The 26,459-nt window shown below is 40.1% G+C and overlaps 1 protein-coding gene across 3 annotated transcripts in view; it reads left to right on the top strand.

The window, feature by feature from the left end:
- Positions 1–26,459, top strand: part of mphosph8 (M-phase phosphoprotein 8) — a 34,917-nt gene that overhangs the window by 2,495 nt on the left and 5,963 nt on the right. Inside the window, exons 2-10 of one of the 3 annotated variants that reach the window (XM_084362962.1) lie at positions 778–939; positions 2,059–3,108; positions 9,921–10,017; positions 12,355–12,615; positions 12,874–12,996; positions 13,829–13,917; positions 25,368–25,508; positions 25,868–25,954; positions 26,273–26,427. In XM_084362962.1, the coding sequence (XP_084219088.1) occupies positions 778–939; positions 2,059–3,108; positions 9,921–10,017; positions 12,355–12,615; positions 12,874–12,996; positions 13,829–13,917; positions 25,368–25,508; positions 25,868–25,954; positions 26,273–26,427 (2,165 nt within the window). Of the gene's footprint in view, positions 1–777; positions 940–2,058; positions 3,109–9,920; positions 10,018–12,354; positions 12,616–12,873; positions 12,997–13,828; positions 13,918–16,402; positions 18,783–19,282; positions 22,693–25,367; positions 25,509–25,867; positions 25,955–26,272; positions 26,428–26,459 lie in introns of those variants that run through there. The other 2 variants (XM_084362960.1, XM_084362961.1) reach the window with 2 other exon arrangements.

The following is a 26,459-nucleotide window of genomic DNA, read 5'->3' on the forward strand; positions in this document are numbered from 1 at the left end:
AGAGATTTTTAATCTCAATTAGTCTATTCCTGGTTAAATAAAGGTTAAATAAAATAAATAAAATAAACTCGAGCAGTGCCAGTATTGTTTGCTAAATACTGTGCTGGAGAGACTGTCACTGTGATAAGTACACTAATGCTATAGATACTTGTTTTGTCACTGGTGCAGTTTTCCTGTTATTATTTCTGCAAAGACATGTTTGACTTTAAGAAGATTAGGGTATACTTATTATTTTGTGTGCTGTTGTCTCCCAGTGTTGGCCACTTTCAAATGTTTGTATGAAAACACTCCTCTTTAAATCCACCAAAAGGGAAAAACATTGTTTAACTGAACTACCTTGATCCTGGCTTGTTAAATGTAAGCCTTAGCCTCAGGAATCATTGGCTGCTGACAAAAAGCACAAATATTTTTGAAATTTTTAACTATTCTCGTTTGAGAAAAGTCACACTTACAGGCTATCACTCAAGACTTCTGGTAACCTCACATTCTAGTTTCTAGCAGTTTTCTAGTGTTGCTTTAAGTGTTTTGCTTTTTCTCCCCAATGAACTATTGCTGTCTTGTGTGTAATGTATAATCTATTATGAATACAACTAGTGAAACAAAAAAAAGTGTCCACCATTCAAAATACTACCATTATTAATTTTATCTCATCCATCAGCCATGTTTGCATGCAGGCAGCTATAATATGGAAATGTTGTATTGCTCAAGAGATTCTGTTCGCTGGTGAAAGAGTCTTCAGCCACGTTCTAGCTTCATACCTTTTTTGTCTGTTTTTAGGGTGAAGTGCTCTACAGAGTCCGTTGGAAGAATTACTGCTCTGATGATGACACTTGGGAGCCAGAGGCCCATTTGGAGGACTGTCGCGAGGTCCTCTTATCTTTTAAGAAGAACATGGCTGAAGTAAAGGCAAAGAAAGAAGCAGAACCCAAGAAGACTGTGGTAAGTTTAAGTGACAGCCAGGTATACATAATGTAACAGTAATACTGGTGTACTAGGTACTATCTATTTATAATTCTAACACAGTCCGTGTCTCTGTAGATATAGATTAAATATCCAAATCACAGAAGTCGTAATTTTCGAGGGGTAAAATGTGTGACAAAACAGGAGACCTGTAATGCAGCAGAGAGGCCCTGGCCTACAAACTTTGTTCTCAAGATGTAAGAAAACATGTTTGTTTCAGACCCCAAACACTGTCACATCACATCATAATGACTTTTATCTTCTTTTTTTTTTTGTGAAATCGGAATAATACAAAAATAATAATTCCCGCTAGTTGTGAATTATATAGCTTAAACTAATATCTCTCAGAATAATTGCATTATAATATTTTATTGTTTTGTGCAGCCCCAAGGCTAACCATAAGTGAGTCTGTGTTGAATCTACTGAAGTGTAAATGATCCGCCATAGTTTTCCATGCTGTCCTCTATAACGAGACAGATGCTGTAGTTTGCCGTCAGGTTAATTTTAAGCAACGCTGTCTAATATTACTGATGTGGTAGTCAAATCTGTATATGTGTAAGTAATAGAATGAGGAGGGGGAATTAGTTTGAGAACAGCACCAGGTTTTTATTCAGAGAGCTGACCATCAGACTTAAAGGGGCCTGGTAGAGTTTTATTGTTAACAAGCCAAAGTTCAGTGTTACTCATCAAAACAAGTTTGTGTGTGTATCCTTGAGGTCAAACAGACGGGGTCAAGTGCATCTTCTTCCTTTTTAAAACATTTGCCAAAGTCCAGCATTGTTAACATCCATATTAACTAGCTTGCAGCTCTTTGTTGACACATTGCAGCATATCTTGGCATATTACCGCCACCTGTAAATCATTGGATTAGTGTGACATCATTGGTAGGACTGTGTACTGCGTCCCCTATGTGGACGTGCAGGTGCGTTCTCATGTATGAGTATGTGATAAAACAAATGGGGACCAACTCAAAGAGAAACGGCTCCATATTTCTTCTAGAGGTCTAAAACTCCACAGGGAGCCTTCAAGCCAGAAATCCTAAAATATAATGTATAATCTGTATAAAATTTGACAGTGCCTGTTCCGTTCCCTTTTTAGAAACTGCTGCCTACAAAGAGCGACGTCTTCGATGCCGACTCAGAGAGTGACGGTGACAAAGACCGTCCAACTGAGTCACCCATAAAGAAGAAGAAAAAGACAAAGATCCGGGAAGAGGAGCCACCTCCAAAGGAGAAAAAGAAGAAGAATAAAGACAAACGGAAGGAGGATATCAGGCCTCTCCCAGCACCAGAGACAGATGAAGATGAAGAAGATGAAGAAGAAGAAGAAGAAGAAGTAGAAGAAGAAAGACCCCCAACTCCACCCTCTCCTTCCAAGGAGAAAAAGACTGAAACAAAAAAGCGGCTGGTTGACTCTGATGAGGAGGACGATGAGCCTGTTCCCTCCAAAAAACACAGGAAGGACAAGGGAAAGGAGGGAGGAAAGCATAAGAAAGAAAAAGGAGAGGAGGGGAAGAAAAAGAAAGGGAAAAAGGAAAGGAAAATTGAAACCTCAGAAGACGAGGCCGCTGCACCTCTGGAAGACTACCTGAGTGACGGCCCATCAGAGTCCCAAATGGACGTTACTGCATCAACGGAAACTGCAGTAAAGTCAGCCGAAAAGGCACGTTTGGATGAGTCTAAGCAAAAGAAGGGGAAGTGGGAAGTAAAGCTGCAGGGCATTAAGGACCTCATCCATGACAAAAAAAGCAGAAAGCCAGACGCTGCAACGAAAGAAATCAGCCTCCAAAAACTAAAGAGCCTCACCTCTAAAGGCAAGGACGAATCTGCCCCACACTCAGACTCCAGCGATAGCTCCACCTTACATAAGAAAGCCAAGAGCAAAGGGCAGGAGAGCTCATCAGCACCACCCAAAGTCCCGTCTTCCTCCACATCCTCGTCGTCCTCATCCTCTGTCACAGCAGCTAGCAGCAGCAAGGTTAAGGAGGAAGAGGTGGCTAAAGAGGAGGTTTTGGGACAGAAGGATGCCACAGGCTCCACTAACCTGTTTGAAAAGTTCCTGTTAAACTGTGAGGCCAAGGACCGCGCCCCCCGCAGGCAGCCAGTGCATCAGGCCCCCGCAGAAAAGAGCAGCAGCAAATCCACAAAGGTACAGTATAAGTGCTATGTATATTTTTGCTTTTTTTCTTTGCATCGTACGACCGTAATTTGTTGGAGTTAAAAGTGTGATACATGTTGATTTAACTCGTCAAACGTGCAGAAAAAATGGTTGAAGCCCATTTTGTCGGATAAACTGATTAGATTTTAGTGGACAAAGCTCACTGTGACCTCACCAAAAATGTTTTGTTTTGTTTTCCCTTATCGCAGTTATTCACATGCTAACTGTGACAGAATGTCACACAAATGTCTATTAGGATAAAATGAAGGGAAGATGTTTTATACACAAAAGGTCAACGGTCAACTTCGCTGTGACATAATGATCTGAAAAAACACTTTTCTGACCATTATTCAACTCAGTAATCTATATAGATCTTTTGTGCTGCTGGATTGAAGATGTGTGTGATTCATTCATGTTTTAGAATCAGTAGCTTCTTTGCAGTAACATTAATATTTGAAGCATTGTTTTCCACCATAAGCTCATATTGCTGATATTGATCCTCAGGTGTTTGTTGTTGCACCATGAGTGCATGACCATCAGTCCTCTGTACTCCTCTGTAAAAAAAGTCTGTAAGTGAAGACAGCATGTTTAATAGAAACTAATCATACATGTCAATATAGTGATAACATTTTGCCTAAAAAATACATTTAATACTATTTATTAAATTCCTTCAAAGTGTTTACTACATGTATTATACCCTTCTGGACAGACATGGATGTAAACTGCAACTTGACTGATTGGTGGAGGCTTACTTAATTCCGGTTTTCCTCTTACGCAGTTGTGACCCAGACTCTAAGTCTCAGTCTTAGCAAAATGAAAAATATCTGACTGGGTTCAACTGAAGACGTTCATACACAGACGTGCTTTTTAGGCCTATGAAATTGCAATTAATTAATTAATTAATTAATTAAACTAAATTAATTAATTAACTAAAATTTCATAGTAAAGGCCGACCATTATATTCAGATTAAAATTTATGGTGCATTAATTGTGAAGCACTGTGAGTGGTAATTGAACATTTAGGGGCATTTAGCAGACGCTTTTGTCCAAAGCGACTTACAATAAGTACATTTGTCATAAGAAAGAAACCACAACATATCACCGTTGATAAAGTAGCAGTAGAACATGTAAGTATACAGTAGGTACTACTTCAAAGTGGCCATTTCACTCGCGGGGAGCTAGATTCACGCAACACGTGAAATGTCAGTGACAACTGTAGCCACTAGGTGGAAGCATAGTACTGAATTGCAGCTCAAACGATTTTGGGACAATTCCACATTTGACCACAATGTAGCTGCAATGGAGAGTGGTGCTGTTTTAGGCTACAGGTAGAGTGAATGGAGAGGGGGACTGCTAAACCGTATCAGATTGATTCAGACTGATTGTTTCACAGCGGTGGGACACCTCAATTATCTGGGTGACCTTGGATAATCACTTGTGCTTTCTTTGTTTTACAGTAGAGCTAAAATATGGACATTAGTTGTTTTTTAAGGAGCATTTGTTTACTGGTAAAATTGCCGACCTGAATTATTGTCCCAGTCCGACCCCGTGAGCCTATATCACGGCCTGACTGGATGTTGCTTAAATATAAGAATAGCCTATAATAATATCTGATACCCTAAAGACATCTGAGGTTGTGATTTTCCTCGCTCGCTGCAGCCACGGCTAAGCGGAGGCAGAAACAATTACGCACAGCCTACAGAAGTTTCAACGTCCATACAAGCATTTAAGAAATGATTCTTATCAGTTCCATAATTCAGAGAGGATTTTTACTCAACGAAAAAATGTATAAAGATCAGTTTTTAGGTTGAAGACAGGACAGCAGCACGTATGTCCAGACGCTGATGTGTGTCAGCTGGGGCAGCGGGTCTGTGATCAATAAGACACATGAGAGCATTATGACTGATGTATAGCTCCCCTGGTAGAGCAGCTCCCTCAGTAAGCAGAATCATCCGCTAGTATGGGTTCGAATCTCAGTGTAGGTCGTACCTTTAGTTAATGTGTTTTCTTTTCTCATCATCATTATGATCACATATGGCTCCAAGTTTGAGCAAATAAATGAGCAAATGAGCATTAATTCTCCGCCGGGCCGCGGCACCAGCTTTCCTGCTTGTGTACATATTTGTCTCCAACGGCTTATGACACGCGCCGTCCCTGCAGAGTGGCAGCTGATTTGAGAACCTAATGTGGGTTTACTATTGCGCATTTCCTTTTGCTGCTATAATAATTATTTGTTTAGGATGGACAATGGAAACAGGTAAAAACAAACGAAATCTAGCGAGTATAGGGCGTATACTGGCGTATCACGCAGACTAAACCACTGGATCTACCCCCCACCCCCACCCCCGCGCGCTGAGGACAGCGACTCTGTTGCCTAGTTGTGGCTCTTGTGTCGCTGTCCTCAGTTGAAGTGCTCCTGGGGATCGGTCTCACAGGCGTAGCAGGGACATGCCGGGTTCTCTGTTCAAGAGCAGCTTGCAGTTCTCCGAACCCAGCTCTCGCCTCTTCCATAAGAGCTTGTCCCCCTCTCTGGCACTCGGAGTGGCTGGTCTCTTTGAGTCTTTGGTTCTCCTCTCTGAGGTTTTGGTTCTCCGCTTTCATGGCCCCCAAGTCAGCTTTCAGGCTTGCAACATTGGCAAGCAGGGTCTCGTTCTCAGCAAGCAGTGCTTCTTCTTGGTTCTCTGCTGCGGCAAGCTCCGCCACTCTCTGGGCTAGAAGGTTTCTCAAAAGTACCACCATGTCCTTTTCGTCGTCGCACCGCTCGACATTGGGCTGAACCACCTTACCAACAAATGCCTGTAATTTGAAATAGAGATAAGTCATGAGTCATGGTTTAGATAAGCAAGGGTGCCTACCATATAAAGAATTAAACACTTGTACTGTATAGGTTGCACAATAGCACTTACCTCCTTTTTTTTGACGAGACGCTTAGCTGTGCGTGGCTGCACAGATGATGATGCTGGATGACGTTTGACTGCAGTCTGTAACACAGAAGCATTACAAAGACATTAGAGCCTGGATGTATGAAAAAAAGTTTTAATAGGCTACATTGCATTAATAATTTGTACTAAGTAACATCTGATTCTCCTAATAATAGCCTAACATTTATTTATTTGTTGGTAAGGTGGTTCAGCCCAATGTCGAGCGGTGCGACGACGAAAAGGACATGGTGGTACATTTGAGAAACCTTCTAGCCCAGAGAGTGGCGGAGCTTGCCGCAGCAGAGAACCAAGAAGAAGCACTGCTTGCTGAGAACGAGACCCTGCTTGCCAATATTGCAAGCCTGAAAGCTGACTTGGGGGCCATGAAAGCGGAGAACCAAAACCTCAGAGAGGAGAACCAAAGACTCAAAGAGACCAGCCACTCCGAGTGCCAGAGAGGGGGACAAGCTCTTATGAAAGAGGTGAGAGCTGGGTTCGGAGAACTGCAAACTGCTCTTGAACAGAGAACCCGGCATGTCCCTGCTACGCCTGTGAGACCGATCCCCAGGAGCACTTCAACTCCTGAATCGGCTTTTTCACAAGCGGAGATGTCTCCATTGGCCCTGTCCTTCACCTTTAACAACAGCATCCAAATTCCCCGTCAACATCCTGACGTGAGCTTGCGCGATGTTGGACCACGTGACCACGCTAGGATCCGACAACAGAGCCACGGCCAAGTGGGAAGGTATGGGTGCCTGCTGTTCAAGAGTATCATCTCAGACGAAAACTACAAAGCCTGGTGCAAAACCACCAACTGGGATGGATCAAGGGGCAAGCAAGAACTCCCACAAAACATCAAAAACTTTGTCATCGAAACCCTGAAGAGACAATTTCCAGGGATGGAGATGAAGGACTTGAAAGACTGCATAGACAAAATCAATGAGTTCCTGCGAACACCACGCAAATCCTCTAGTGGACTCACTATGCTTTAAATAGCCTAGCCTACAGTATATACTGCACTTCACTGACCTGTTGAATTTCTTTAATAAAATCATTTCATTTGAAGCACGTTCCACATTTTTTTTAAAGATTGAAAAACATTTATATATAAATATTTCTTTTTTGAATATTAACCTGCTTCGAAAGCTGCACATAACATGACGGGGCGTAGTTCTTCTTTCTATAAGCCTTGTAGGTGCCGTGTGACTGATAAAATAGTAGTATATGTATATATATATATATATATATGTACATGTATATATGTATATATATATATGTGTGTATATATATATGTGTATATATATATATGTATATATATATGTATATATATATATGTATGTATATTATATATGTATGTATATATATATATATGTATGTATATATGTATGTATGTATGTATGTGTATATATATATGTATGTGTATATATATATATATGTATATATATATATATATATATGTATATATATATATATATATATATATATCATAGTAATTTCAGTTCATTATGGAATATATACTTTGTACTTATATACTTTTGTAAAAAAATAAGTTAATTGAAATTATCATTATGTAGACAAACTGATGATTCATTCAAGTAGCTGCAGCACGGTGTTTAGGAAGTTAGCCTGTGTGGGGACAGGAGAGCCTGAGGAGCCCACGGTTTTCTGACCGTGTTTAAGCCGTGTTTTGAAGTGTCAGAGGACAGGTATCGTGAGTTACAGTGCCCGTGGAAAATTTATGCTTTTTATTTTGTACTTTGGCGAATAAACCTGTTAAACCAACCATCGTGGAGGACACAGTTTTTTCTTTGTTTTGGACAACACGCGTCAGCCATAAGCTCCGGTGGAACTTTGTTAGAAAACCTACAAGGCTGTTGTAAAAAATATAAGGAATAGAAAGCACAAATATTTGTGTTAAATTCTGACACCACAACTGTGGCGTACCGAATATCAATAGATGATAACCAGAAAAAAAACATTCTATTGATCTGATTCACCGGCTTTCTTTCTGCTTGTAATGGTTGTTTATGTTCCACCTCCTCGGGTCTATTAAAAGTAATGAGCTTAATAGACACATTAGCACCTCCATTCATCCAGTGGTTTAGTCTGCGTGATACGCCAGTATACGCCGTATACTCGCTAGATTAGTTTGTTTTTACCTGTTTCCATTGTCAATGCTAAGCAAATATTTATTATAGCAGCAAAAGGAAATGCGCAATAGTAAACCCACATTAGGTTCTCAAATCAGCTGCCACTCTGCAGGGACGGCGCGTGTCATAAGCCGTTGGAGACAAATATGTACACAAGCAGGAAAGCTGGTGCCGCGGCCCGGCAGAGAATTAATGCTCATTTGCTCATTTATTTGCTCAAACTTGGAGCCATATGTGATCATAATGATGATGAGAAAAGAAAACACATTAACTAAAGGTACGACCTACACTGAGATTCGAACCCATACTAGCGGATGATTCTGCTTACTGAGGGAGCTGCTCTACCAGGGGAGCTATACATCAGTCATAATGCTCTCATGTGTCTTATTGATCACCGACCCGCTGCCCCAGCTGACAAACATCAGCGTCTGGACATACGTGCTGCTGTCCTGTCTTCAACCTAAAAACTGATCTTTATACATTTTGTCGTTGAGTAAAAATCCTCTCTGAATTATGGAACTGATAAGAATCATTTCTTAAATGCTTGTATGAACGTTGAAACTTCTGTAGGCTGTGCGTAATTGTTTCTGCCTCGCTTAGCCGTGGCTGCAGCGAGCGAGGAAAATCACAACCGCAGATGTCTTTAGGGTCTTTGACGTGTGCACAAAAAAAGACCACAGTTAAACATAAAAGCAAAACGAAAACAGATAAACATAAAATGGGAATATCACAGATAAATACAAAATACAAAGAATAAGACCTTAAAAGACATTTAAAAGGCTTCATAGTGAGTTGTTGATGATGTTGATGGCGGATGAGATGAATGATTTTTTTCACTAAGTTTGTCCTTGCTAGAGGGACCCTGTAGCGACAGGTTGAAGGAAGGAGTTGGAATGAGGTGTGGAGTGGGTGAGGTATTATTAGCTACATTCTTGTATTTAAGCAACAACGAACAGAAACATAAATCAGGCAACTCTGTCCATTCCCCGTTCATGGTCACTGCTCCCTGCTGCTGCATGTTGTCGTCCTCCTGCTCACAGATGCCACCTGGTGGTTGTTTGGGCACATTACCGCTTCTCATGAAAACACAATTGATCCTCCACTAAAAAGGCGCGTGATTCTCGCGTGAACTCGGCCACAACGAAGTACCTACTGTACCACTGTAAAACACAAAGCTGGATTTAATGGGAATTTGTGATATCTGATGTTTACAATGATCTGTAACAGGTTGCATCTCTTGTGTATGGTTGAATTAAAAAATACATATAGCTTGTTCAAAAAGTCACATCAGCAAAATAGTATTTTGCCTCATCAGCTGACGAAAAGCCCAGAGAGGAAACAGTAAGAGGCATTGACAACAAGGTTGGTCCTGATGAGCAGTTACCTGGCTAAAACAGAGAATACCTGAAGAACTCTTTGAAGCAGTTGTAGAAAAGCACCAAAGGCACCTGCAAGCACCTCTGAGAATGTGATCAGATGTTTCTGTAATTTCGTTATTAATTTTAGTTTGTCAAATAGAATGGTGTTAATGCTTCATTTCCATTAAGACATAATTGATGGAAATCCAAAAAGTCAGGACATGACATGACATGACCACGACCAACAAAATGCTTTCAGGATAACCAAGTCAAATGCATTAATGTTTGCCCTGTTTGATGGACCCTGCTGCTCAGTGGTTTGCCTGGAAAACTACAAGGTTTTAACATTTTTTGTTTTTTTTCCTCAAAAATAGATAATAGGAAAGATTGAGAAGATCCCCAAGACAAACAAAGATTCTCCAGTGCAGAAACCAGAGCCCAAGAAGACGGAGAAGAACAAGCAATCAGATGGTATGCATGACACAAATGCGAAACCTATTACATGTATAAAACATGCAGTTGTTGATTTTCTTAGTTTGAACATGTATTCACATCAACCCAGACTGACTTCAGTCAAAGAGCAACCTAACACCAGGTGAAAATAAACCAAATACAGGAATCCAAATATGTAAAACCGTGCAAAACAAGTCTATTTGATACACCTTAAGTGTGTGGACACTGGCATCTACAATCCGTTTACATGTGAAACAAGTTACTCATGAAACAAAATTTAGAAGTACTCAACAATGAATGGCATGCCTGATTTAGTTGAATGTTCAGTTGGTTTTTTCATCACCCCAGATGTGTTTGTAGTCCAAACTACTCATTCATCAACGGAGCATCTGTAGTGTGAGTGTAGAGAGCAGTTACACAGTGAGAGATGCAATATTATCAATTTTGCATTTGTGTTTGTTTTTTTTTATCATTTCTAGCTTTTTGTTTCCCACAAACCATGGAATAGAAACGTTTGTCAGAGGTGTTGAAGGAGATTTTGTATCTCAGGGAAAGAGCAATCAGAAGCACTGATGCCGTGAGGATTGCCTCTCATGAGAAGAACACACTAGTCAAGGGAAAAGATTCCCTCCTCGACATTAAGTTATTACGTATCTAATGCTCTTATACTTACTCTTTTTCTTTTGTGTGTGTGAAGTATAAGTACTTTTGTATCAGCAGTATCAGTATTCATCTTTTCCTTGTTGTCATCGTGCAAGTGGTGAACCGCACTGTAGTGTAGCTAAAAGCTGAGCAGCTGTTAGCACTTTGTTTGCGGCACAATCAGAAGGCAAAGTACCATCATTGCAGTAAGGCAGCGTCACAGTGCACCACAGAGAAGACCTGAAGAACTTTGTTGTTAGGTGCCACAGGTGAAGGCTGAAAAATGGGGCTTGATGGATGTTTGTTGTTTGTCATTTGCTCCAAGAGATTATCTACTTTAAATACACAAAATGTGTTTTTTGTAAGTATTTTTGTAATGCCTTCATATTTTGACAATTAAGGGAGCAATGAAACAATTTGTAGATTACGCTCATTTTGGCTCTGAGTATCCCTCTTTGATCCAGCACCATGACCCATCATATTTTCCAACCTTTCTTGTTTTTAAGTGCCATCACCACTTAATAACATGCCCACTATAGACAACGAAAGAATAGTCTTCACCAGGCAGGAAAGATGAATGGCAACCATGAAGATAAAACAAGCTGTTGTTATCTATAGGTTTGATGGATGGCTGTGATGGAAGATGTAAGACTGTCTAGGGTCATTGGCCGCGTTTCCCAGATTCGATCGTTCTTAAGGACTTAAGAAGGCTCTTAAGAAGGGTTCGGCTAAGAAGGAGCGCTAAGATACGGGTGTTTCCCAGATGCGTTCTTAACTGCCTTCTTAGGAGAACCTTAAGATCCAGCCAAAGAATCTTCTGAAGAAGCTCTTAGTGGGAGCTGTCCACCGCGCTGCTGCTGTGCTGAATCAATCGATGCCAGGCAAATCGATCACCCACCTCTTTATCAGCGCATAAGTGTGTGTGTGTGTGTGTGTGTGTGCTGTCAGACCGGGCTGTCCAGGCAAAGAGATCCAACGGCCGTTGGATCTCCGCACGGGGCAGCCGGTACTTTGCCTGGACAGCCCGGTCTGACAGCACGTCCAGTGGGGAGAAGTGCTGACGCACGTATGCATTTATGTAAACCGTCTGGCTTCGCGCACGGCGACGCTGTTGGTTCGCAGGGAGAATGTGCTGTATTGCAGCCGTGGTTTCTCACACGCGCGGACTTTGGCAACGCAGAGTAGCAGGGGAAGCCTCTCTGGATGAGGTTCAGCTGAGTTTAATACATCTGTTCCCTTGATATCTGTGAAATGCCACAGGGTTGTTGTTTTTTTTTATGTGTAGTAGGCTACTATAAATTCATATATGCAGATGTTGCGGAAAACTTAAACGTGTAATTCAATAAAAAGGTTTTTTTTCATCTACCATTTTCTTTTTTTTTTTTCTTGCGCCAGCTATGAGCGCATTTTAACATTGAGCATTGTTTTATTATTTCGCAAAGTGGAGGATATGAATTTCCCTGACGCGGCTTGATCACTGAGCATTTGGTCGCTAAGAAGGCTGTTAAGAGCGGGTCAGCTCGATCTTACATTTCCTTCTTAGCGAAAGATCTTCTTAAGCTAAGAGCGACTCTGGGAAACGCATCCTTCTTTCACAGCGCTCTTAAGAGCGCTCCTAAGAAGATCTTAGCACTTAAGAGCTTCTTAACGAATCTGGGAAACGCGGCCTTTATCTCCCAAGAAAATATGACCGTTTGTCTACTCCCCCTATAGTCTCCAAGCCTGGCCAGAGTTATGGCTTCAGCCTGGACAGTGATGAGAGGGAAGGAGATGAACCTACAGCAAAGCAGCGGCCTGGAGAGGAACCCAGGGAGCGGAAGGAGAGGCAAGAGGAGACACAGCGGCCCGGCTGGGAGAGGAGAACCCCAACAGATGACAGGAAGAAGAGGAGAGAGGACAGTGAGCCCAGACTCTTTATGGCCTGTGATGACAATCAGGACACCCAGGACACACCAGAGGGCGCTGACAAATCTGGTATGTTTCTGACAGGCCACTAAGCACATGCTCATCTTCGCTGCTTCCACATATCAGATTTTTGTTTCATATGAAATGATACATTTCCCTTGATTTTTGATCAGTTTAACATATGACCTCAGTGAAACACATTAATAGAGGTTTGAAAGATAAATGTGAGCAAGACATTTTAAGAGAAGAGATCATTTGAATTGCAGTATTCAAGGTTTCAGCCTGTCAACTAATGTAGCATCTTTCTCTGCATTGTGTGTTGTACAGACAAGGGCCAAGCCACTTTGAGTCTAGGAATGGACCTCAACCTGGACTGGATGACTCTGGATGACTTCCAGAAACATCTGAATGGGGAGGATGAGATCCTTTCAGCTCCACCTTTATCACCCAGTGAGTATTCAAGTCGAAGACAAATGGCCGACCTTTGTCTACTGACTGACTACTGCTGCTATCTAGAAGCTTCTAAGGAGCTGCAGTAGAATTTTTATCTCCTTGTCTTTAAAGTCCAGATGAAATGGCAATTTCAGACTCTTTAGCGTCATTAATGTGGCCTATTTGAAATATGTGGGCTGGATATAGGTACATGAGAGATTTAGATTGAATTAATGGACATGGCTTAGCCTTTATGAAATAATATGGATTAATAGAGGACTGTTGGCTTTAATCCCCACCTCCCTTACCCACTTTCTTAAATCAAGAGGAGGAGGAGGAAACAAGGACCAAATTAACTAATTGCAACATAATCATATTCTTACTAAAATGTTATCAACTGACATCTAAACACACAGGTCTGATCCATGATATTGCTTTGCTAGCTACAGTGAGCCACAAGCTTTCAGTCAAACGCCATTTTATTTGACAGGTGCTGGGGGTGCAAATCCTATTTGGTTTTATAAATGTACATATGTATTCATCCTTAAGTGCAGCACAGTTAACACAGGGACACATGATAACATTTTCTAAAATATACTTTTTTATTGTACTATGCCTTTAACAGTAAGGTAATCACACCATTGCTGCTAATATGTTACTATGCTAGTAGCTTTATCAGAGTTACATTGTCAGTAAAAGCATACAATGCATACAGTTTCTGCACTTGAGAGTTGTTGTACCACTAGAAGGCCCTATTTTAATTTTTTTTTCATTGTGTGATTGTTTGATTGTGAAATCTATAATGTATACATTCTTTAAATTTCATTTCGCTTCACTTTGTTCCTGTTAGGTGAGTTGCGGGATGCTGTGAAAAATGGAAATTACATGGCTGTAAAATTGGCACTTAATTCCAAAGAGGACTACAATCTGGACCAGGAGGTATGTTCAATACCCCTCCAAACATTGTTTGTTAGTACATTTTATAAAGTCATACTTCCAAACCATCTTATTTCTATCTGCTGACTATCTTGTGCCTTATTTTATTATTATTTATTTTATAATTTTCTTTATTTTACATATATATCAAGACTTCTTGAGCTTTCAATTCCAAAACACATTTCACATATTTAACAGCTCGCACCTTGGTCGTCCCCAGTGTGTATGTGTGGGTGTGTTTGTGCAGTCCAGTATGGGAAACGTGAATTTCTTTGGATAGCCAGTGTCACACAGTTCTGTTTGTTACACCAGCACTGAATAGTTGCCCAGCCAGGTCCTCTGCATTACCTAAACATGAACTGACATTAGGTAAAAAATAGTCCTTCATTTTGTGGAAGTGGTTGGAAATATTTTAAAGGCCATTTTACAATGGTCATCCTTGCTTTTGTCCTATTTGAAATGTCTCCGCAAGAAATATTTTAACAGTTTTCAGCACAATCTTCAGACGTATTACAATGATGTCATGGTGGTAATTATTATGAGACAACAGATGCTTGTAGAGAAATTTTCTGTGTCAGGATACAATCATCTGTTTGTGAATTGACTGGATCAAATTTGGAAGCACTTTTAAATATCTTAGAAAACCCTTGAGTAAATGTTCAAGTTATGCAACAGTATCAGCAGGAATGGAAAATACCAAACAGTGAACATGAGGGAAATGGCTCACAAGGGCTACATGATGTAGGCAGAGAAGCCTTCATTCCATCGCATTCAAAGCATCTTAATAATTAACCCATACTACACTTACAGATGATAAAATGTAGTATAGAACTGTGCACCAAAGAATCTGTTTCGTCAAGATCTACATCTAAATACTTCATGTCTACTAATAATTCAACGCCTCAAGATGTTTGTACAACTCCAAAGCACCATTGCTTCTACAAAAAGGTAAGAGTGTGACCTCAAAAATATATTTAAATAAGCGACAGTGAAGTAATGTTGTAAATATTTTGTTATGTAGTCATTTAGTTTGCTTAAGACTTTGTATTTTATGAAGCAGGAACAACTGTGTTGTAATTACAAGTTTTTAGTATCAAATTATACCAATAATGTACTGAGTATTAAAGGGCCATGCAGCTTAATTTTAACGTGAACTGTATTGTTGTTTGTAGGCAGAATCTGCAAAAAGCTAATGAAAATTTCCACCAGAGCTCTGTTATGAGATCTTACTGCTTCTCTCTGGATGACTTAAGATGTTCTTCACTCTGTTTACTCATTGCTCTTAGCAGCTTAAGTTAACCTAGGTTATTATATAAAACAATAAATGGTTTATTTAAGTTGTTAATCTAGGTGTAATTGTGTGTACATTGGTAACTTGCATCTAATATGAATTCATCATACGGTATATTCATTATAATTATTGCACATTAGAGACTGTGGTGTCATTTTACCTTGCAGAGAACAAGCCAATGGAAGAAGATACTGAACACATGAAGTAACAGGACAAGATGAACCCTTTGAAGCAGGTACATACTGTGCTTTCAGAACATGTATCATAATCATGATCATAGAACATGTGCACCCCCCATCGTCAGTAACTTTTCATGTATTCAGGATTTTTATTTGCTTTTATCTTACCATCAAAAGTTTCAAAGCATAAATCTAAAAGAAAAACTTAATGTTGTGAATGGCCAGACACAATGAAAATGTTCCCATGTTTTGCCATTTGTACCTGGCCTGGTCCTGGAATCTGTTATGGTTTATTATTTTATTTATTTATTTATTTTCTCTTTTCTTTTTAAGCCACATTGAAGACTGTTGTGTTGAATCACCACTTTCATAGATTTTACTGTAAAAACACAGCAACGGTTAGTTGAAATATTTTGTATATGCCATCAAAAGTAATATAATTATTTGTTTTGATTGCAAGCCATGAATGTAGGTCTAGTGTCAGTGCATATTATGTTCTCTCCATGTAGCATTTCATCCAACACCCCATGACTACATATACTTGGTTAGACAATTACAATGTCAAAACGCTGCTTGATCCAATAAAGCCATTAACTATTCCTGAATGGGTCACATGTGGTTTTTGTACTGGAGATTCGAGAGTTGTCAGGGGTCTTCTGATACTGATGTTGGGCTAAAAGGTGATGTGTGGCCATCACGTTGACTTCTGTTTGAATGGGCCTGAATCTTTATGGGGCATTACCAAGGTGCTGATGTGTAAACAGCAACTGAAAAATGTGCACAGGATTTTGAAAAGGCAATAGCAAAAAAGCATAGCTTATCACCACCGCCTAACAACCAAAAGTCAAACCACCCCCACCACACGCACACACACACGCACACACACACGCACACACACACACACACACACACACACACACAATTATGTCCTAATGGATCTGTCTTATAAGTTCACCAATCAAAATATTCATGAGGTCTGATTTGGCGATGAGTCTTACATATACTTGTTCTTTTGCAGGCTTGTACTATTGGTGAGACGAAGTCATTTGAAGGAGAGAGGAGCTTGATTGAAGAGAGGAGTTCAAGTGATGCTCTTAAGTTGACCTCTAACCTTGACAGTGCACAAAATGAAGAGGGTACTCCAACACTAAATGAGCTTATCCCACAAGATTTGGATGGCCCAAACGATGGTGAAAAAATTCCAAGCTGCCCTGCCAGTACAAACACTGAGCAAGTGACAGTGAAGGAACATGAAAAGATCCAAACATGTGGGAGGGATATAACTGAATCCGATTACACTGCTTGTGATTCAGCTACCATGCAGGAAAGTCAAGGAGAGGAAGACCAGAAGCAAGCACAAGAAGACAAGATCTCAGACAACACAAAAGGTGGTTTATCAAGTAAAATGAGTTTGAACTTTGATAATTCAAATCCAGCCAGAAATGCAGAAGGGATGCTGACAAGGGACAGTGACAAAACAGAAAAAAATGGCGTAGTTAACGAACAGAGTTCCCCCGAGAAAGCAAATGAGTCAGGTGATGAGGCAGAGGATGTTGTGGCAGGTCAGTCAGATAGTACAGAACAAATTCTGTTAAAGTCAGAAACAAAGGGGATTGCTAAAAGACGATCAAGGCGCCGCAGGAAAAATGTGGAGAGGAAACAACCAACGCGATCCAGTTTAAGGACCTGCAAAAAAGTGCTTGAAACAAAACCAACCCCAGTGGATGATGAGAAAAAAGAGTCATGCAAAAAGCACTTCTGTTTATATTGCAAAATGGCTTTTACCCAACTTGCAAAGCATTTGGAAAGGAAACATGCAGAAGAAACAGATGTTGCCCATGCAATACACTTTCCCAAAGGTTCCAAAGTCAGACAGACTTTGCTTGACCAAATCCGAAATAAAGGAGACTATGAACATAATTTCAAAGTTCTCAAAAGTGGTGAGGGGGAAATTGTCACAAAGAAGCAGGTGAAAAATCCCAGCATATCAGTACGTGACTTCCTGCCTTGTCAGCACTGCTTTGCTTTTTATCGCAAAACTGATTTATGGAGACATGAGAGGTCATGTAAGGCCAGAAAGGGAGATCAGAAATCCTCTGAAAGGACAAAAAGAAGTGGAGTCCACAGTGCCGCCTCTCGGCTGCTTCCAATGTCAGAGTTCCTGACTGAACGCTGCGAGGAAATCATACACATCATGCATCAAGATGACATTTCAAGGCATATCAGAAATGACCCACTTATTTGTAAATATGGCAATGCCTTGTCTGCTAAGTATGACCATGATAAGTCTCAGTTTGCATATATTGCACAAAAGATGAGGGAACTGGGTAGATTTGTGCTTGCAGTACATGAGCTTGACAAGAGCGTTACGTATTTGCATGAAGTATGTCTACCATCCAGATTTGAATTAGCCGTTGAAGGGGCCAAAAAAGTGAGTGGATTTGATCCCAGTTCCAGTAAATTTAAAACGGTTTCCCTTGTCTCAAAGATCGGCTACTCTTTAAAACGAGCTGCAGAAATAGCTTTCGGGGAAAGTCGTATGACAGAGGACAGTGAAACTGAAAGTGAAGTGAAAAAGTTCATACAGCTTCTTGATACAAAATGGAGTGCGTGTTTTTCACGCAAAGCTCTTGCATTATCTCTCAAGCAAGAGGTCAGAAAAGTGGAAGTAGACAAATCAACTGTGACGGAAGATTTGATAAAACTCCATAGGTTTATCACAAGGGAAGAAGATGAAGCGAGAAAAGAGCTGAAAGAAAGTCCTAATCTGTCAACATGGAAAAAGCTCAGCGAGGCCACTCTAGCAGATGTGTGTCTGTTTAACAGAGGAAGGGTAGGAAATATTGGTAGATTGCTCTTGCAAACCTATACTCACAAAAAGAGTCGGGGAACATTTGTGCCCTCTGCAGATCAAATAAGGAAAAGCACTAAATTGGAGCTGGACCTTGGTGCCAATTTCACCAGGTTGGAACTTGAAGGTCAGTATGGAAGGAACATGCTGGTTCTGCTAACAGAAAGGATGGTTTTGTCAGTTGATTTACTCATTGAAAATCGAGAACAAGCAGGTGTGTCCAAAACTAACCCATACCTGTTTGCAAGGACTGAAGGCCCATCCTTCATTAGAGGATTGGACTGTTTCCGACGGGCCGCAATGGAATGTGGAGTTAAAAACCCAGAAGCACTTCTGTCTTCATCATTAAGAGAGCAAATTGCCAGCTGCTGGCAGATAATGAGCCTCAGTGAACACGAATTGGATCAAGTGGCCAAACTGGTCGGAAGGAGCAGCCAGGAGTGTTATAGGCTCTCAAAAAATGCATCACAGCTGGAGGAAGTGAGCAAACAACTTCTCAAGATAGATCGAACACTGCCATCAAGTCCACCCAGTACTGCTAGAGACGGTGATTACCTTTTGCTCCTATGGATCCTTTTGCATTAATGTGTTCTTTGATTACAACGGTTGGATGGCAAATAGCCAGTGCTCTCGAAGTATAGTTAAAATTTTACTTAACAATCTCCACTCAGGTACACTTAATTGCTTGTTAATCAGCAGATGCAGTTTTCTCATTGACATGGAACAATAGATGTTTAAACTTCCCATTATCCAAACCTTTTTAGGACTTGACAGTTTATTGTTGATCTTTGAAACGGCAGTTGCCAAACAGTCCCCACTCTAGGTACACTTAATTGTTTGTTCAGGTTTTTTTGACAATATCAAACTATCTCGCAAATAGCAGCTGACAAAACAAAATTTTTCTTTTTCCATGGTCAAAAATGAACTGTCAAACCAAACAGTTTAAATTTTGTATGATTTTAAATTGAGAGAGTATTGCAATCTAATTGTATTCAACATTGTCTTTCTACAATAAAATGATGATTTAATACACTTTTATCTTCTTAGGAACTACACAGAAGTCGGCTTTGAAGAGAAGACCTTGGAGTGAGAGGGAGCAGGCTGCAGTGAAGCGTTACTTGTGTGAATTCATCACAACAATGAAGGTTCCAGGCAAAAAGGAGTGCAATGCTTGCATAGCTGCTGAACCAGATCTTTGTGGAAGATCTTGGACAGATGTCAAAAACTATGTTCACAACACACTACAGACGATACGGAGGAGAAATAAGTCTGAAGGGATTGCAGATGACAGTCCGAAATCTGGAGTTCAAACCGCAAAGAAAGTTTTGGAAGATGAGAGTGTTGTCTGTAGTCTAACAACAGTGCATCCCGATCACCTGACTTCAAATTGTTGTATGACAATGGAACCACAAACCAACCTGAGTGAATCATCAACACCATTCCCCACAGAGCTGACACCAACTTATGCATCCTTGTGTTCCACTAGTACAGACATGGTCCATACCAGTCAACCATTGATTTCTACTTTCACGCCACTGAATGCTACTGATACACAAGTGGTTCCTACATTTACTCCGCACAACACTACAAATGCACTAATGCCTCCTGCATACACATCGGAGAACATGATGCTGCCAATGTCTCCTCCTTACACACAGAATGCCACAAGTATTTTGCCCCCTTCTGTGTATGCACCACAGGACACTACAAGTTCACAAATGATTCCTACTTTTAGCGCGCTTAATGCACCAAGCACCTCAATGGTGTCTACATTCACACCATTAAATACTCCGAGCTCACCAATGATCCCTGCATTCTCAACACTAAATGACAGAAGTAGGCCTATCATTTCTTCATTCACACCTCTAAACCATTCAAGTACACCAGCTTACCCCGCAAACCCACCGAGGACCCCTGCAACTGCACAGGTTGTCCCAACAATCCATAGACCCAGCGTTCCTGACATAACACGAGTGGTACAGGAAAGTTCGCCAATGTCCCCTGCAGTCACTTCAGCTGCCAAACCTCAAAAGAGAATCAAGAGGTTATGGAGTGAGGAGGAACAGGCAGCTGTGAGGCGTCAATTTGGAGACTTCTGTAAACTGGTCAAAGTGCCAGGCAAAAAGGATTGTGATGCATGTTTAGCTGCTGAACCTGCCCTGAACAGCAGAACATGGAGGGAAGTCAAATACTATGTACATAACTCAATTCAGTCAATGAAAAGAAGAGGGCATTCAGTCGCCTCCAAACAAAGTGGTGGACAGGAACCAGAGACACTTAATCCAAACACGGAGTGGGATGGTCCTGTTTATCTATCCCTGTAAATATTTGTAAAAAGGACTTGCTATAGTCAATATAAGTGAATAAGTGATCGGTGACATTTTAGGTGTGTGAGAGCTGTGACTTTAGCCTCAAATTATATGGGGCTCAAGAATTTAGCAGATATGAGTAGTACTGTCAGTGAACCTTGGTCTCACTAGCCATATGGATGTTGACAAACTGCCCTGCCTTTCTTTGAGTCACACTTTTTAAGAAGCTTTTGAAATATTCTGGATCAAGTCCATCAGACCAAGCTCCTGGTGTGCTGTTGCATGAATATAAACAAAATAGGTTGAACTAAGGGTGTTTGAACAGTAGCTTTGGGTCAGGTAAAGCAGATTTTAATGTTGAATATGGTTCGATTGCATCTACGTATGTAACATAGTCAAATATATAACACTGTCAATTTGTCAGATCATCACAGGTTATCTCTAGAAATGTTCAAGTTTTAGATGTGTGATCATTTAGTAAATGTGAACATTATTTCGCCAGGATTTGCAATTTGCCACAAGTCATTGACCGTGGCAATTAGCCACCATGGCACCCAAATAGACTTTCACAGTTTCAAACACAATATTTGTGAAAATGGTGAAAGTAAACACATAATTGTCTGGGACTCCCCAGCCATCATGATCAGGGCATTCCCCACCCTGCACTGGGCAAAGGTAGCATCAGTGACTGTACATTGAGTGGGATTTTTACTTTTATTCACATCAAAACTTACTTGGATCTATATTTCTGCCTGTAATGTTTTCAGTAGCATTTGTATCAATTTTGATGATCAAAACTGAAATTGAAAAACTACCAGCAAATCTTTGCAGCTAGTCCCTCCAACATGTGTGTTGATTTGCTTTACATAACTCCCAATTGCCTGGCCTAATTGTATAATATTCTTGCTTTAGCCAGTAGCCTAAATTGTAGATGGCCCCTGATAGCCTGCAGCAGTCATGACTTACCTTCCTTGCTGATGTTAGAGATTTAGGAGCTCTGTTTGTATACCTCGCACTTAAATATTGAAAACCTATTTTTTGTTCTTTGAGGATTCTGTCGATAAATGTTCATTATCTTCATTTATAGATTTGTTTTTTTAACAAACTGCCGAAAAGTTTGGTTGTATTTTTGTATCACTATACTGCAACTGTGTAGAACATTTTAGTACTTGATCGTATTTGATGTACTCTAATTTGAGGTAAAATGCACTGCATTGGTCTCATTTGTATTAATTCGTTTTAAGCTTTTATTATCTGGATATTTTTAACACTAATATCCAGTTGCCAAGATCAGATTGCCTTATTATTTTGATAATTTGCTTTATTACACTTTGTCCTAATTATGTTGATTGCATCTTACACAAGCATAGTAATTCTGCTCCTGATAACTTTTGTGAGCTGTTTACTACCTTGGCCTGTAAACCTACAGGTTAGAATTCTGGTTATTGTTTTTAGTGTTCATCAAAAACCAGTTGAAAATGGCATCCCTTTTACATTTTTAAATATAAGGGGATGAGCAAAACAGACATTAGACAGTGGATGTTAATGGAGCTTTGCAGAACTTTTGTGTTGTGGTGGAAGCCTGACAGTGGTTGTTGTTAGCAGACTTCATTTCCTTCACAAAGAAATCCACAGTCCAGCAGCATTAAAAATACTTCAGCAAATCATCCACAGGCCTATATAGACACCTGAGGGAGACGGGGAAGGTCTGATTTTTCATGTCATGTTACTATCTGCACGTTACTACTAATTGTTACATAGAACCCCTTTAAGTAAATTCAGATTGTTCCTAGCATTATCACCTTTAACTGAAAATGCCATAAAGTATTTCTGAAACAATGAGCCCGTTTAAATGCTCACTTATAAACCGATCATTATCTGATTAATGGGGTTACCAGATTATTCAAGTGGTCATGTAAACAGCATAATGTGGTACGCTTTATCGGATGAAAGCAGTTATCAGATCATACAAAAATCTGATTAACACACCTAGGTTTTTGCCCAATATTCTGTTTTATTCGGCGCATGTATACCGTTAATCCGTTTTGTGTGTGTAAAAACGTAAAGAAACAGGATGTGAACATTTAATTTTAAAGGTGTGTTTTGTGTTTTTTTTCATCTGCTGAATACATTCAATCTGAAACTTAAGGTTTTGTTTTTTTCTCTGTGAGATACAAACCTTCAGATTATGAACACATGTTCAACCTACATTTACCACGAGCAGACTGCTGGTCCCAGACTTGTGACCGTAGTCTTGGCTAAACAGGGTTGTCCCATTTCAGTTTTAAAAATTGGTCACCACAGCTTTTATTTTACGCTGGATATTCACTAGATGACACTAGATGTCTTCATTTGCATGTAACATGCAGTCTACAGTAATTTTCACTATTTTTTTATGATCAAAAGGAGCAGAAGTTATGGTTAAGAGTTCTAGATAGCACTGCTGCTATTTGTCATGGACAAAACCTTTTGTGTTATCGTCAGTAGCAGCTGTAGTGAACCTGTGTAGAGTAACAAGTGTTCACCCTTTCATACCAAAGCAATTAGTCTCAGACACATAATCCTGACTGATGCAGAACCGGGTCGGATAACCCATAACTCATTCATACCAATGGAAAACAGTGTTGTTGCTTCCATGTAAAAGGGGTATATCTGTATTGCAGTACAGTAGTTAGGGTTACACCTCAGATACATCAGTGTTTGGAAAATGAAGCTGTTTGAGGTCCTCAAATGATAAATGATCATTTAGACACTACCATTGCTGTTTGTTGTTGCAAATCAACACTTTTTTTCCCCCTGTAAAGTAGATAGCTTTCTTTCTCTTGTATAAGCACACAGTGCGTGTTACTGTTCATTCTGGTGCAATTATGATGCCTTCAGTTAATGCCTCTTATCAAGTATTGTAAGAAACTTATGACTTCTGCTTGTACAATAAAATGCTTCTTGACTTAAAAAAAACATTGTGTTGTTATGAAAAGATGTTTTATTTGATTACTCAGACTTTTTGTAATACAAAGTGCCAAAGGAAACTATGTTTAGTGGATTTAAGCTTGCAAGTGTATAGAGAGCCGAAGTCTCGCCTCTTCTGTCGTAGCCCATGGAACCTTTTTTCGTACTGTGAACTATACATATGATGTTTGATAATGTTCTTAGTCAAGAAGGTCGCAGTTTGTCATGATTTCAGTTGAATATCATCTAGTTTTGTGTTGAAGCGCTCAGTGAACTACATCGTCTCACTCAACACACGTCACCAACACCAACATGGCCGCCAACTCGGCACAGAAAAGGTACTAAAAAATGATGAAAATCACAATATATCTACTCATATTGACAACTGCAGTTATGTTTAAGGAGAGTTGGTCAGTTCTGTGAGCTGCTAATATACAGGAGCAGCTCTACAATGTTCTCCATTCACTACCGTACAAATTTTTATCTGAAATAACCCGCTCGTAATGTGAACGGGCTCCATGATGCATTTAATTTTAAACGTATGTTTTGTCATTGGCTTTTTTGTGGGTTTTTTTCCATCTGTCGAATACGTTTAATTTTAAACTTACGTTTTTTTCTTTGTGAGATACAAACCTTGCTGAAGCTTTGTGAATTCACAGTGTGAATGTCAGCAATATACAGATGTTACAAAGTTCAAGTGTTTCACCTGTAAATCCATAGTTAGGGGTGGTACACTGGACATTACATCACAGAAAAAAGATTCTTGGTCTTAACCTGGCAGCTCTTGCATGTTCTCACTGTTCCTGTGTGGGTTTGCTCCTAGTGTAGAAATTCAAGTACTAAATTGCCCGTAGACAAGGTTGTGTGAATGGTTGTTTGTGTATATCTGCCAACCCTGTGATAGACTGACGACCTGTCCAGGTTGCACCAGGCATCTCTCCTGATGTCGACTGAGATTGGCTCCTGGCTCCTGCAAGCCTGCAAATCAAATTTCAGAATGACTATGACTATTTGAAATATTACTAATATCAGCGTCAAACCTGCTTAAACCTCCTGGCTTTTTGTGCACAATCATTATTTGACACTGATTTTGCAGCAACACCTACACATTGTATCACACATCAGTTTCTTCTGAGGGGGACAGGCATTTTTTCAGAATCCATAAATCATCTACAGAAGCTGATTGAAGTGAACATAAATGCTTCCTGATATACAACTGAGGTTGTTGAACAGTGAAGAGTAATTACTGCATAATGACTTTCATTGTTTACTGATTGACTCCCCAGTCTGAGAGGCCCTAGAATGGACATTGCTGTGACAAGATACCAGTTTCCTCAGCCAAGTATGCAGCATGCAAGTGCAGGACTAATGCCCCACCTGATGCCTTGACGTCATATCACAAGTCATTTATAGATCCACCTCATCATAAATATTCACACCAGCATTGTTATTTGTGCTTCTATATCAATTGTAAAAGATATAAACCAACTCAGCACTCCCTCACCCTCACATGTCACATAACACATAGATTTCAAGTTGGTTTTGGAAATTGCGCACAACGTTATAGATTCTAGAATTCATTCATTTTCAAAAGTACACACAGAAAAGTTCTTATAATAATATTAATAAAGCAAAATAAAAGAACATGTACAATTAATGAGTAGTCTTTTCTTTACGACATAATTAATAGTTAGTGAAAATAAAATCAGGCCTATGGGACATTACTTGGTCATTTTCCCCAGTGGGTCTACGCAAGGTTTTCTAAATCAGAATATTTTTTTGACATACATTTTACTTATTCATTCATTCATTTATTTATTCATCCACTCTTCATCTGTGACATGGTAGCCTTGTATCTGTTGCTCTGTCCACAGGATGCCAGTGGTATGTCCCTGAGCATGCTCGCAGCAGCAGGGGGGCAGGACGACATCCTCAGGTTGCTGATAAAGAAGGGGGTGAGGGTGAATGGTCGGCAGAAGAATGGCACCACAGCCCTGATGCATGCTGCTGACAAGGTAACATCACCTTATATTTTACTATTTACTATGATGTTGTACAGGTTTTCTCTTAGAATAGATATCTCAGCCCCTTCCTTCAGGAGTTGATGAAGACAGTTCAGACAAAGTAAATATTGGACTACATATTGGAATATTGCTACTCTCTGCTTAATGTTTAAATAAGCCAACACATTAGCATCAAAATCTTTAGACCGTGATAATACGTCAGCGTTGTTATTTCAGCTTGTTGAACTGCCCCAAAGTGGCGAAAAAAACCAACTGATGCAGGTTTGAAATATAAAACACTGGTGGTTCACAGCACATCATACAGTCCTGTTTCCTCACTCATTTGTTTTTTTATTTCTGTCTTCTCTCAGAATTTCTTGACGACTGTTGCAATTCTGCTGGAGGCAGGCTCCTACGTCAACGCTCAGACATTAGGCGGGGAGACGGCACTGATGAGGGTGATGCTCACTTTCACACACAAACTTCTGTGTTTGACTTCTGTGTCTTTTTATTATTTCACACCTGAGCCAAGAGGTGTCACAAATATGTTAAAGCTAGAGACTCAAAACCAGGTTGGATGACACACTTTTACCATTAGCCATATTACCATAGCAAATCTATCCTCAGCCACAGGGGATAAAGCAAGGGAAAGAGACAGGCTGTGATGAAAACACTTAGAGTACCTTCAGGTTTGTTACCCAGAGTGATTTCCAGTGGTCAGATCTGTACAGGGGACTCAGGTTGTGTTGGTAAATGTTTCCTGTCCTTCACTTCAGGCATGCAAAAGAGGGAATGCTGATGTAGTGCGCCTCCTGCTGGAGTATGGAGCTGACTGCAACATCCTGTCCAAACACAAGAACACAGCCATGTACTTCGCCAAGCTCAGCAACAGTCTGATGGTTTATGACCTCATCAAGGACCACATAAGCATGTAAGTGCTAAGCATAGCTTCCACCCTCGCTC

The sequence above is a fragment of the Pagrus pagrus genome (genome assembly GCF_965226575.1).
Source record: "Pagrus pagrus genome assembly, chromosome: 9".
NCBI classification, from domain to species: Eukaryota; Metazoa; Chordata; class Actinopteri; order Spariformes; family Sparidae; genus Pagrus; species Pagrus pagrus.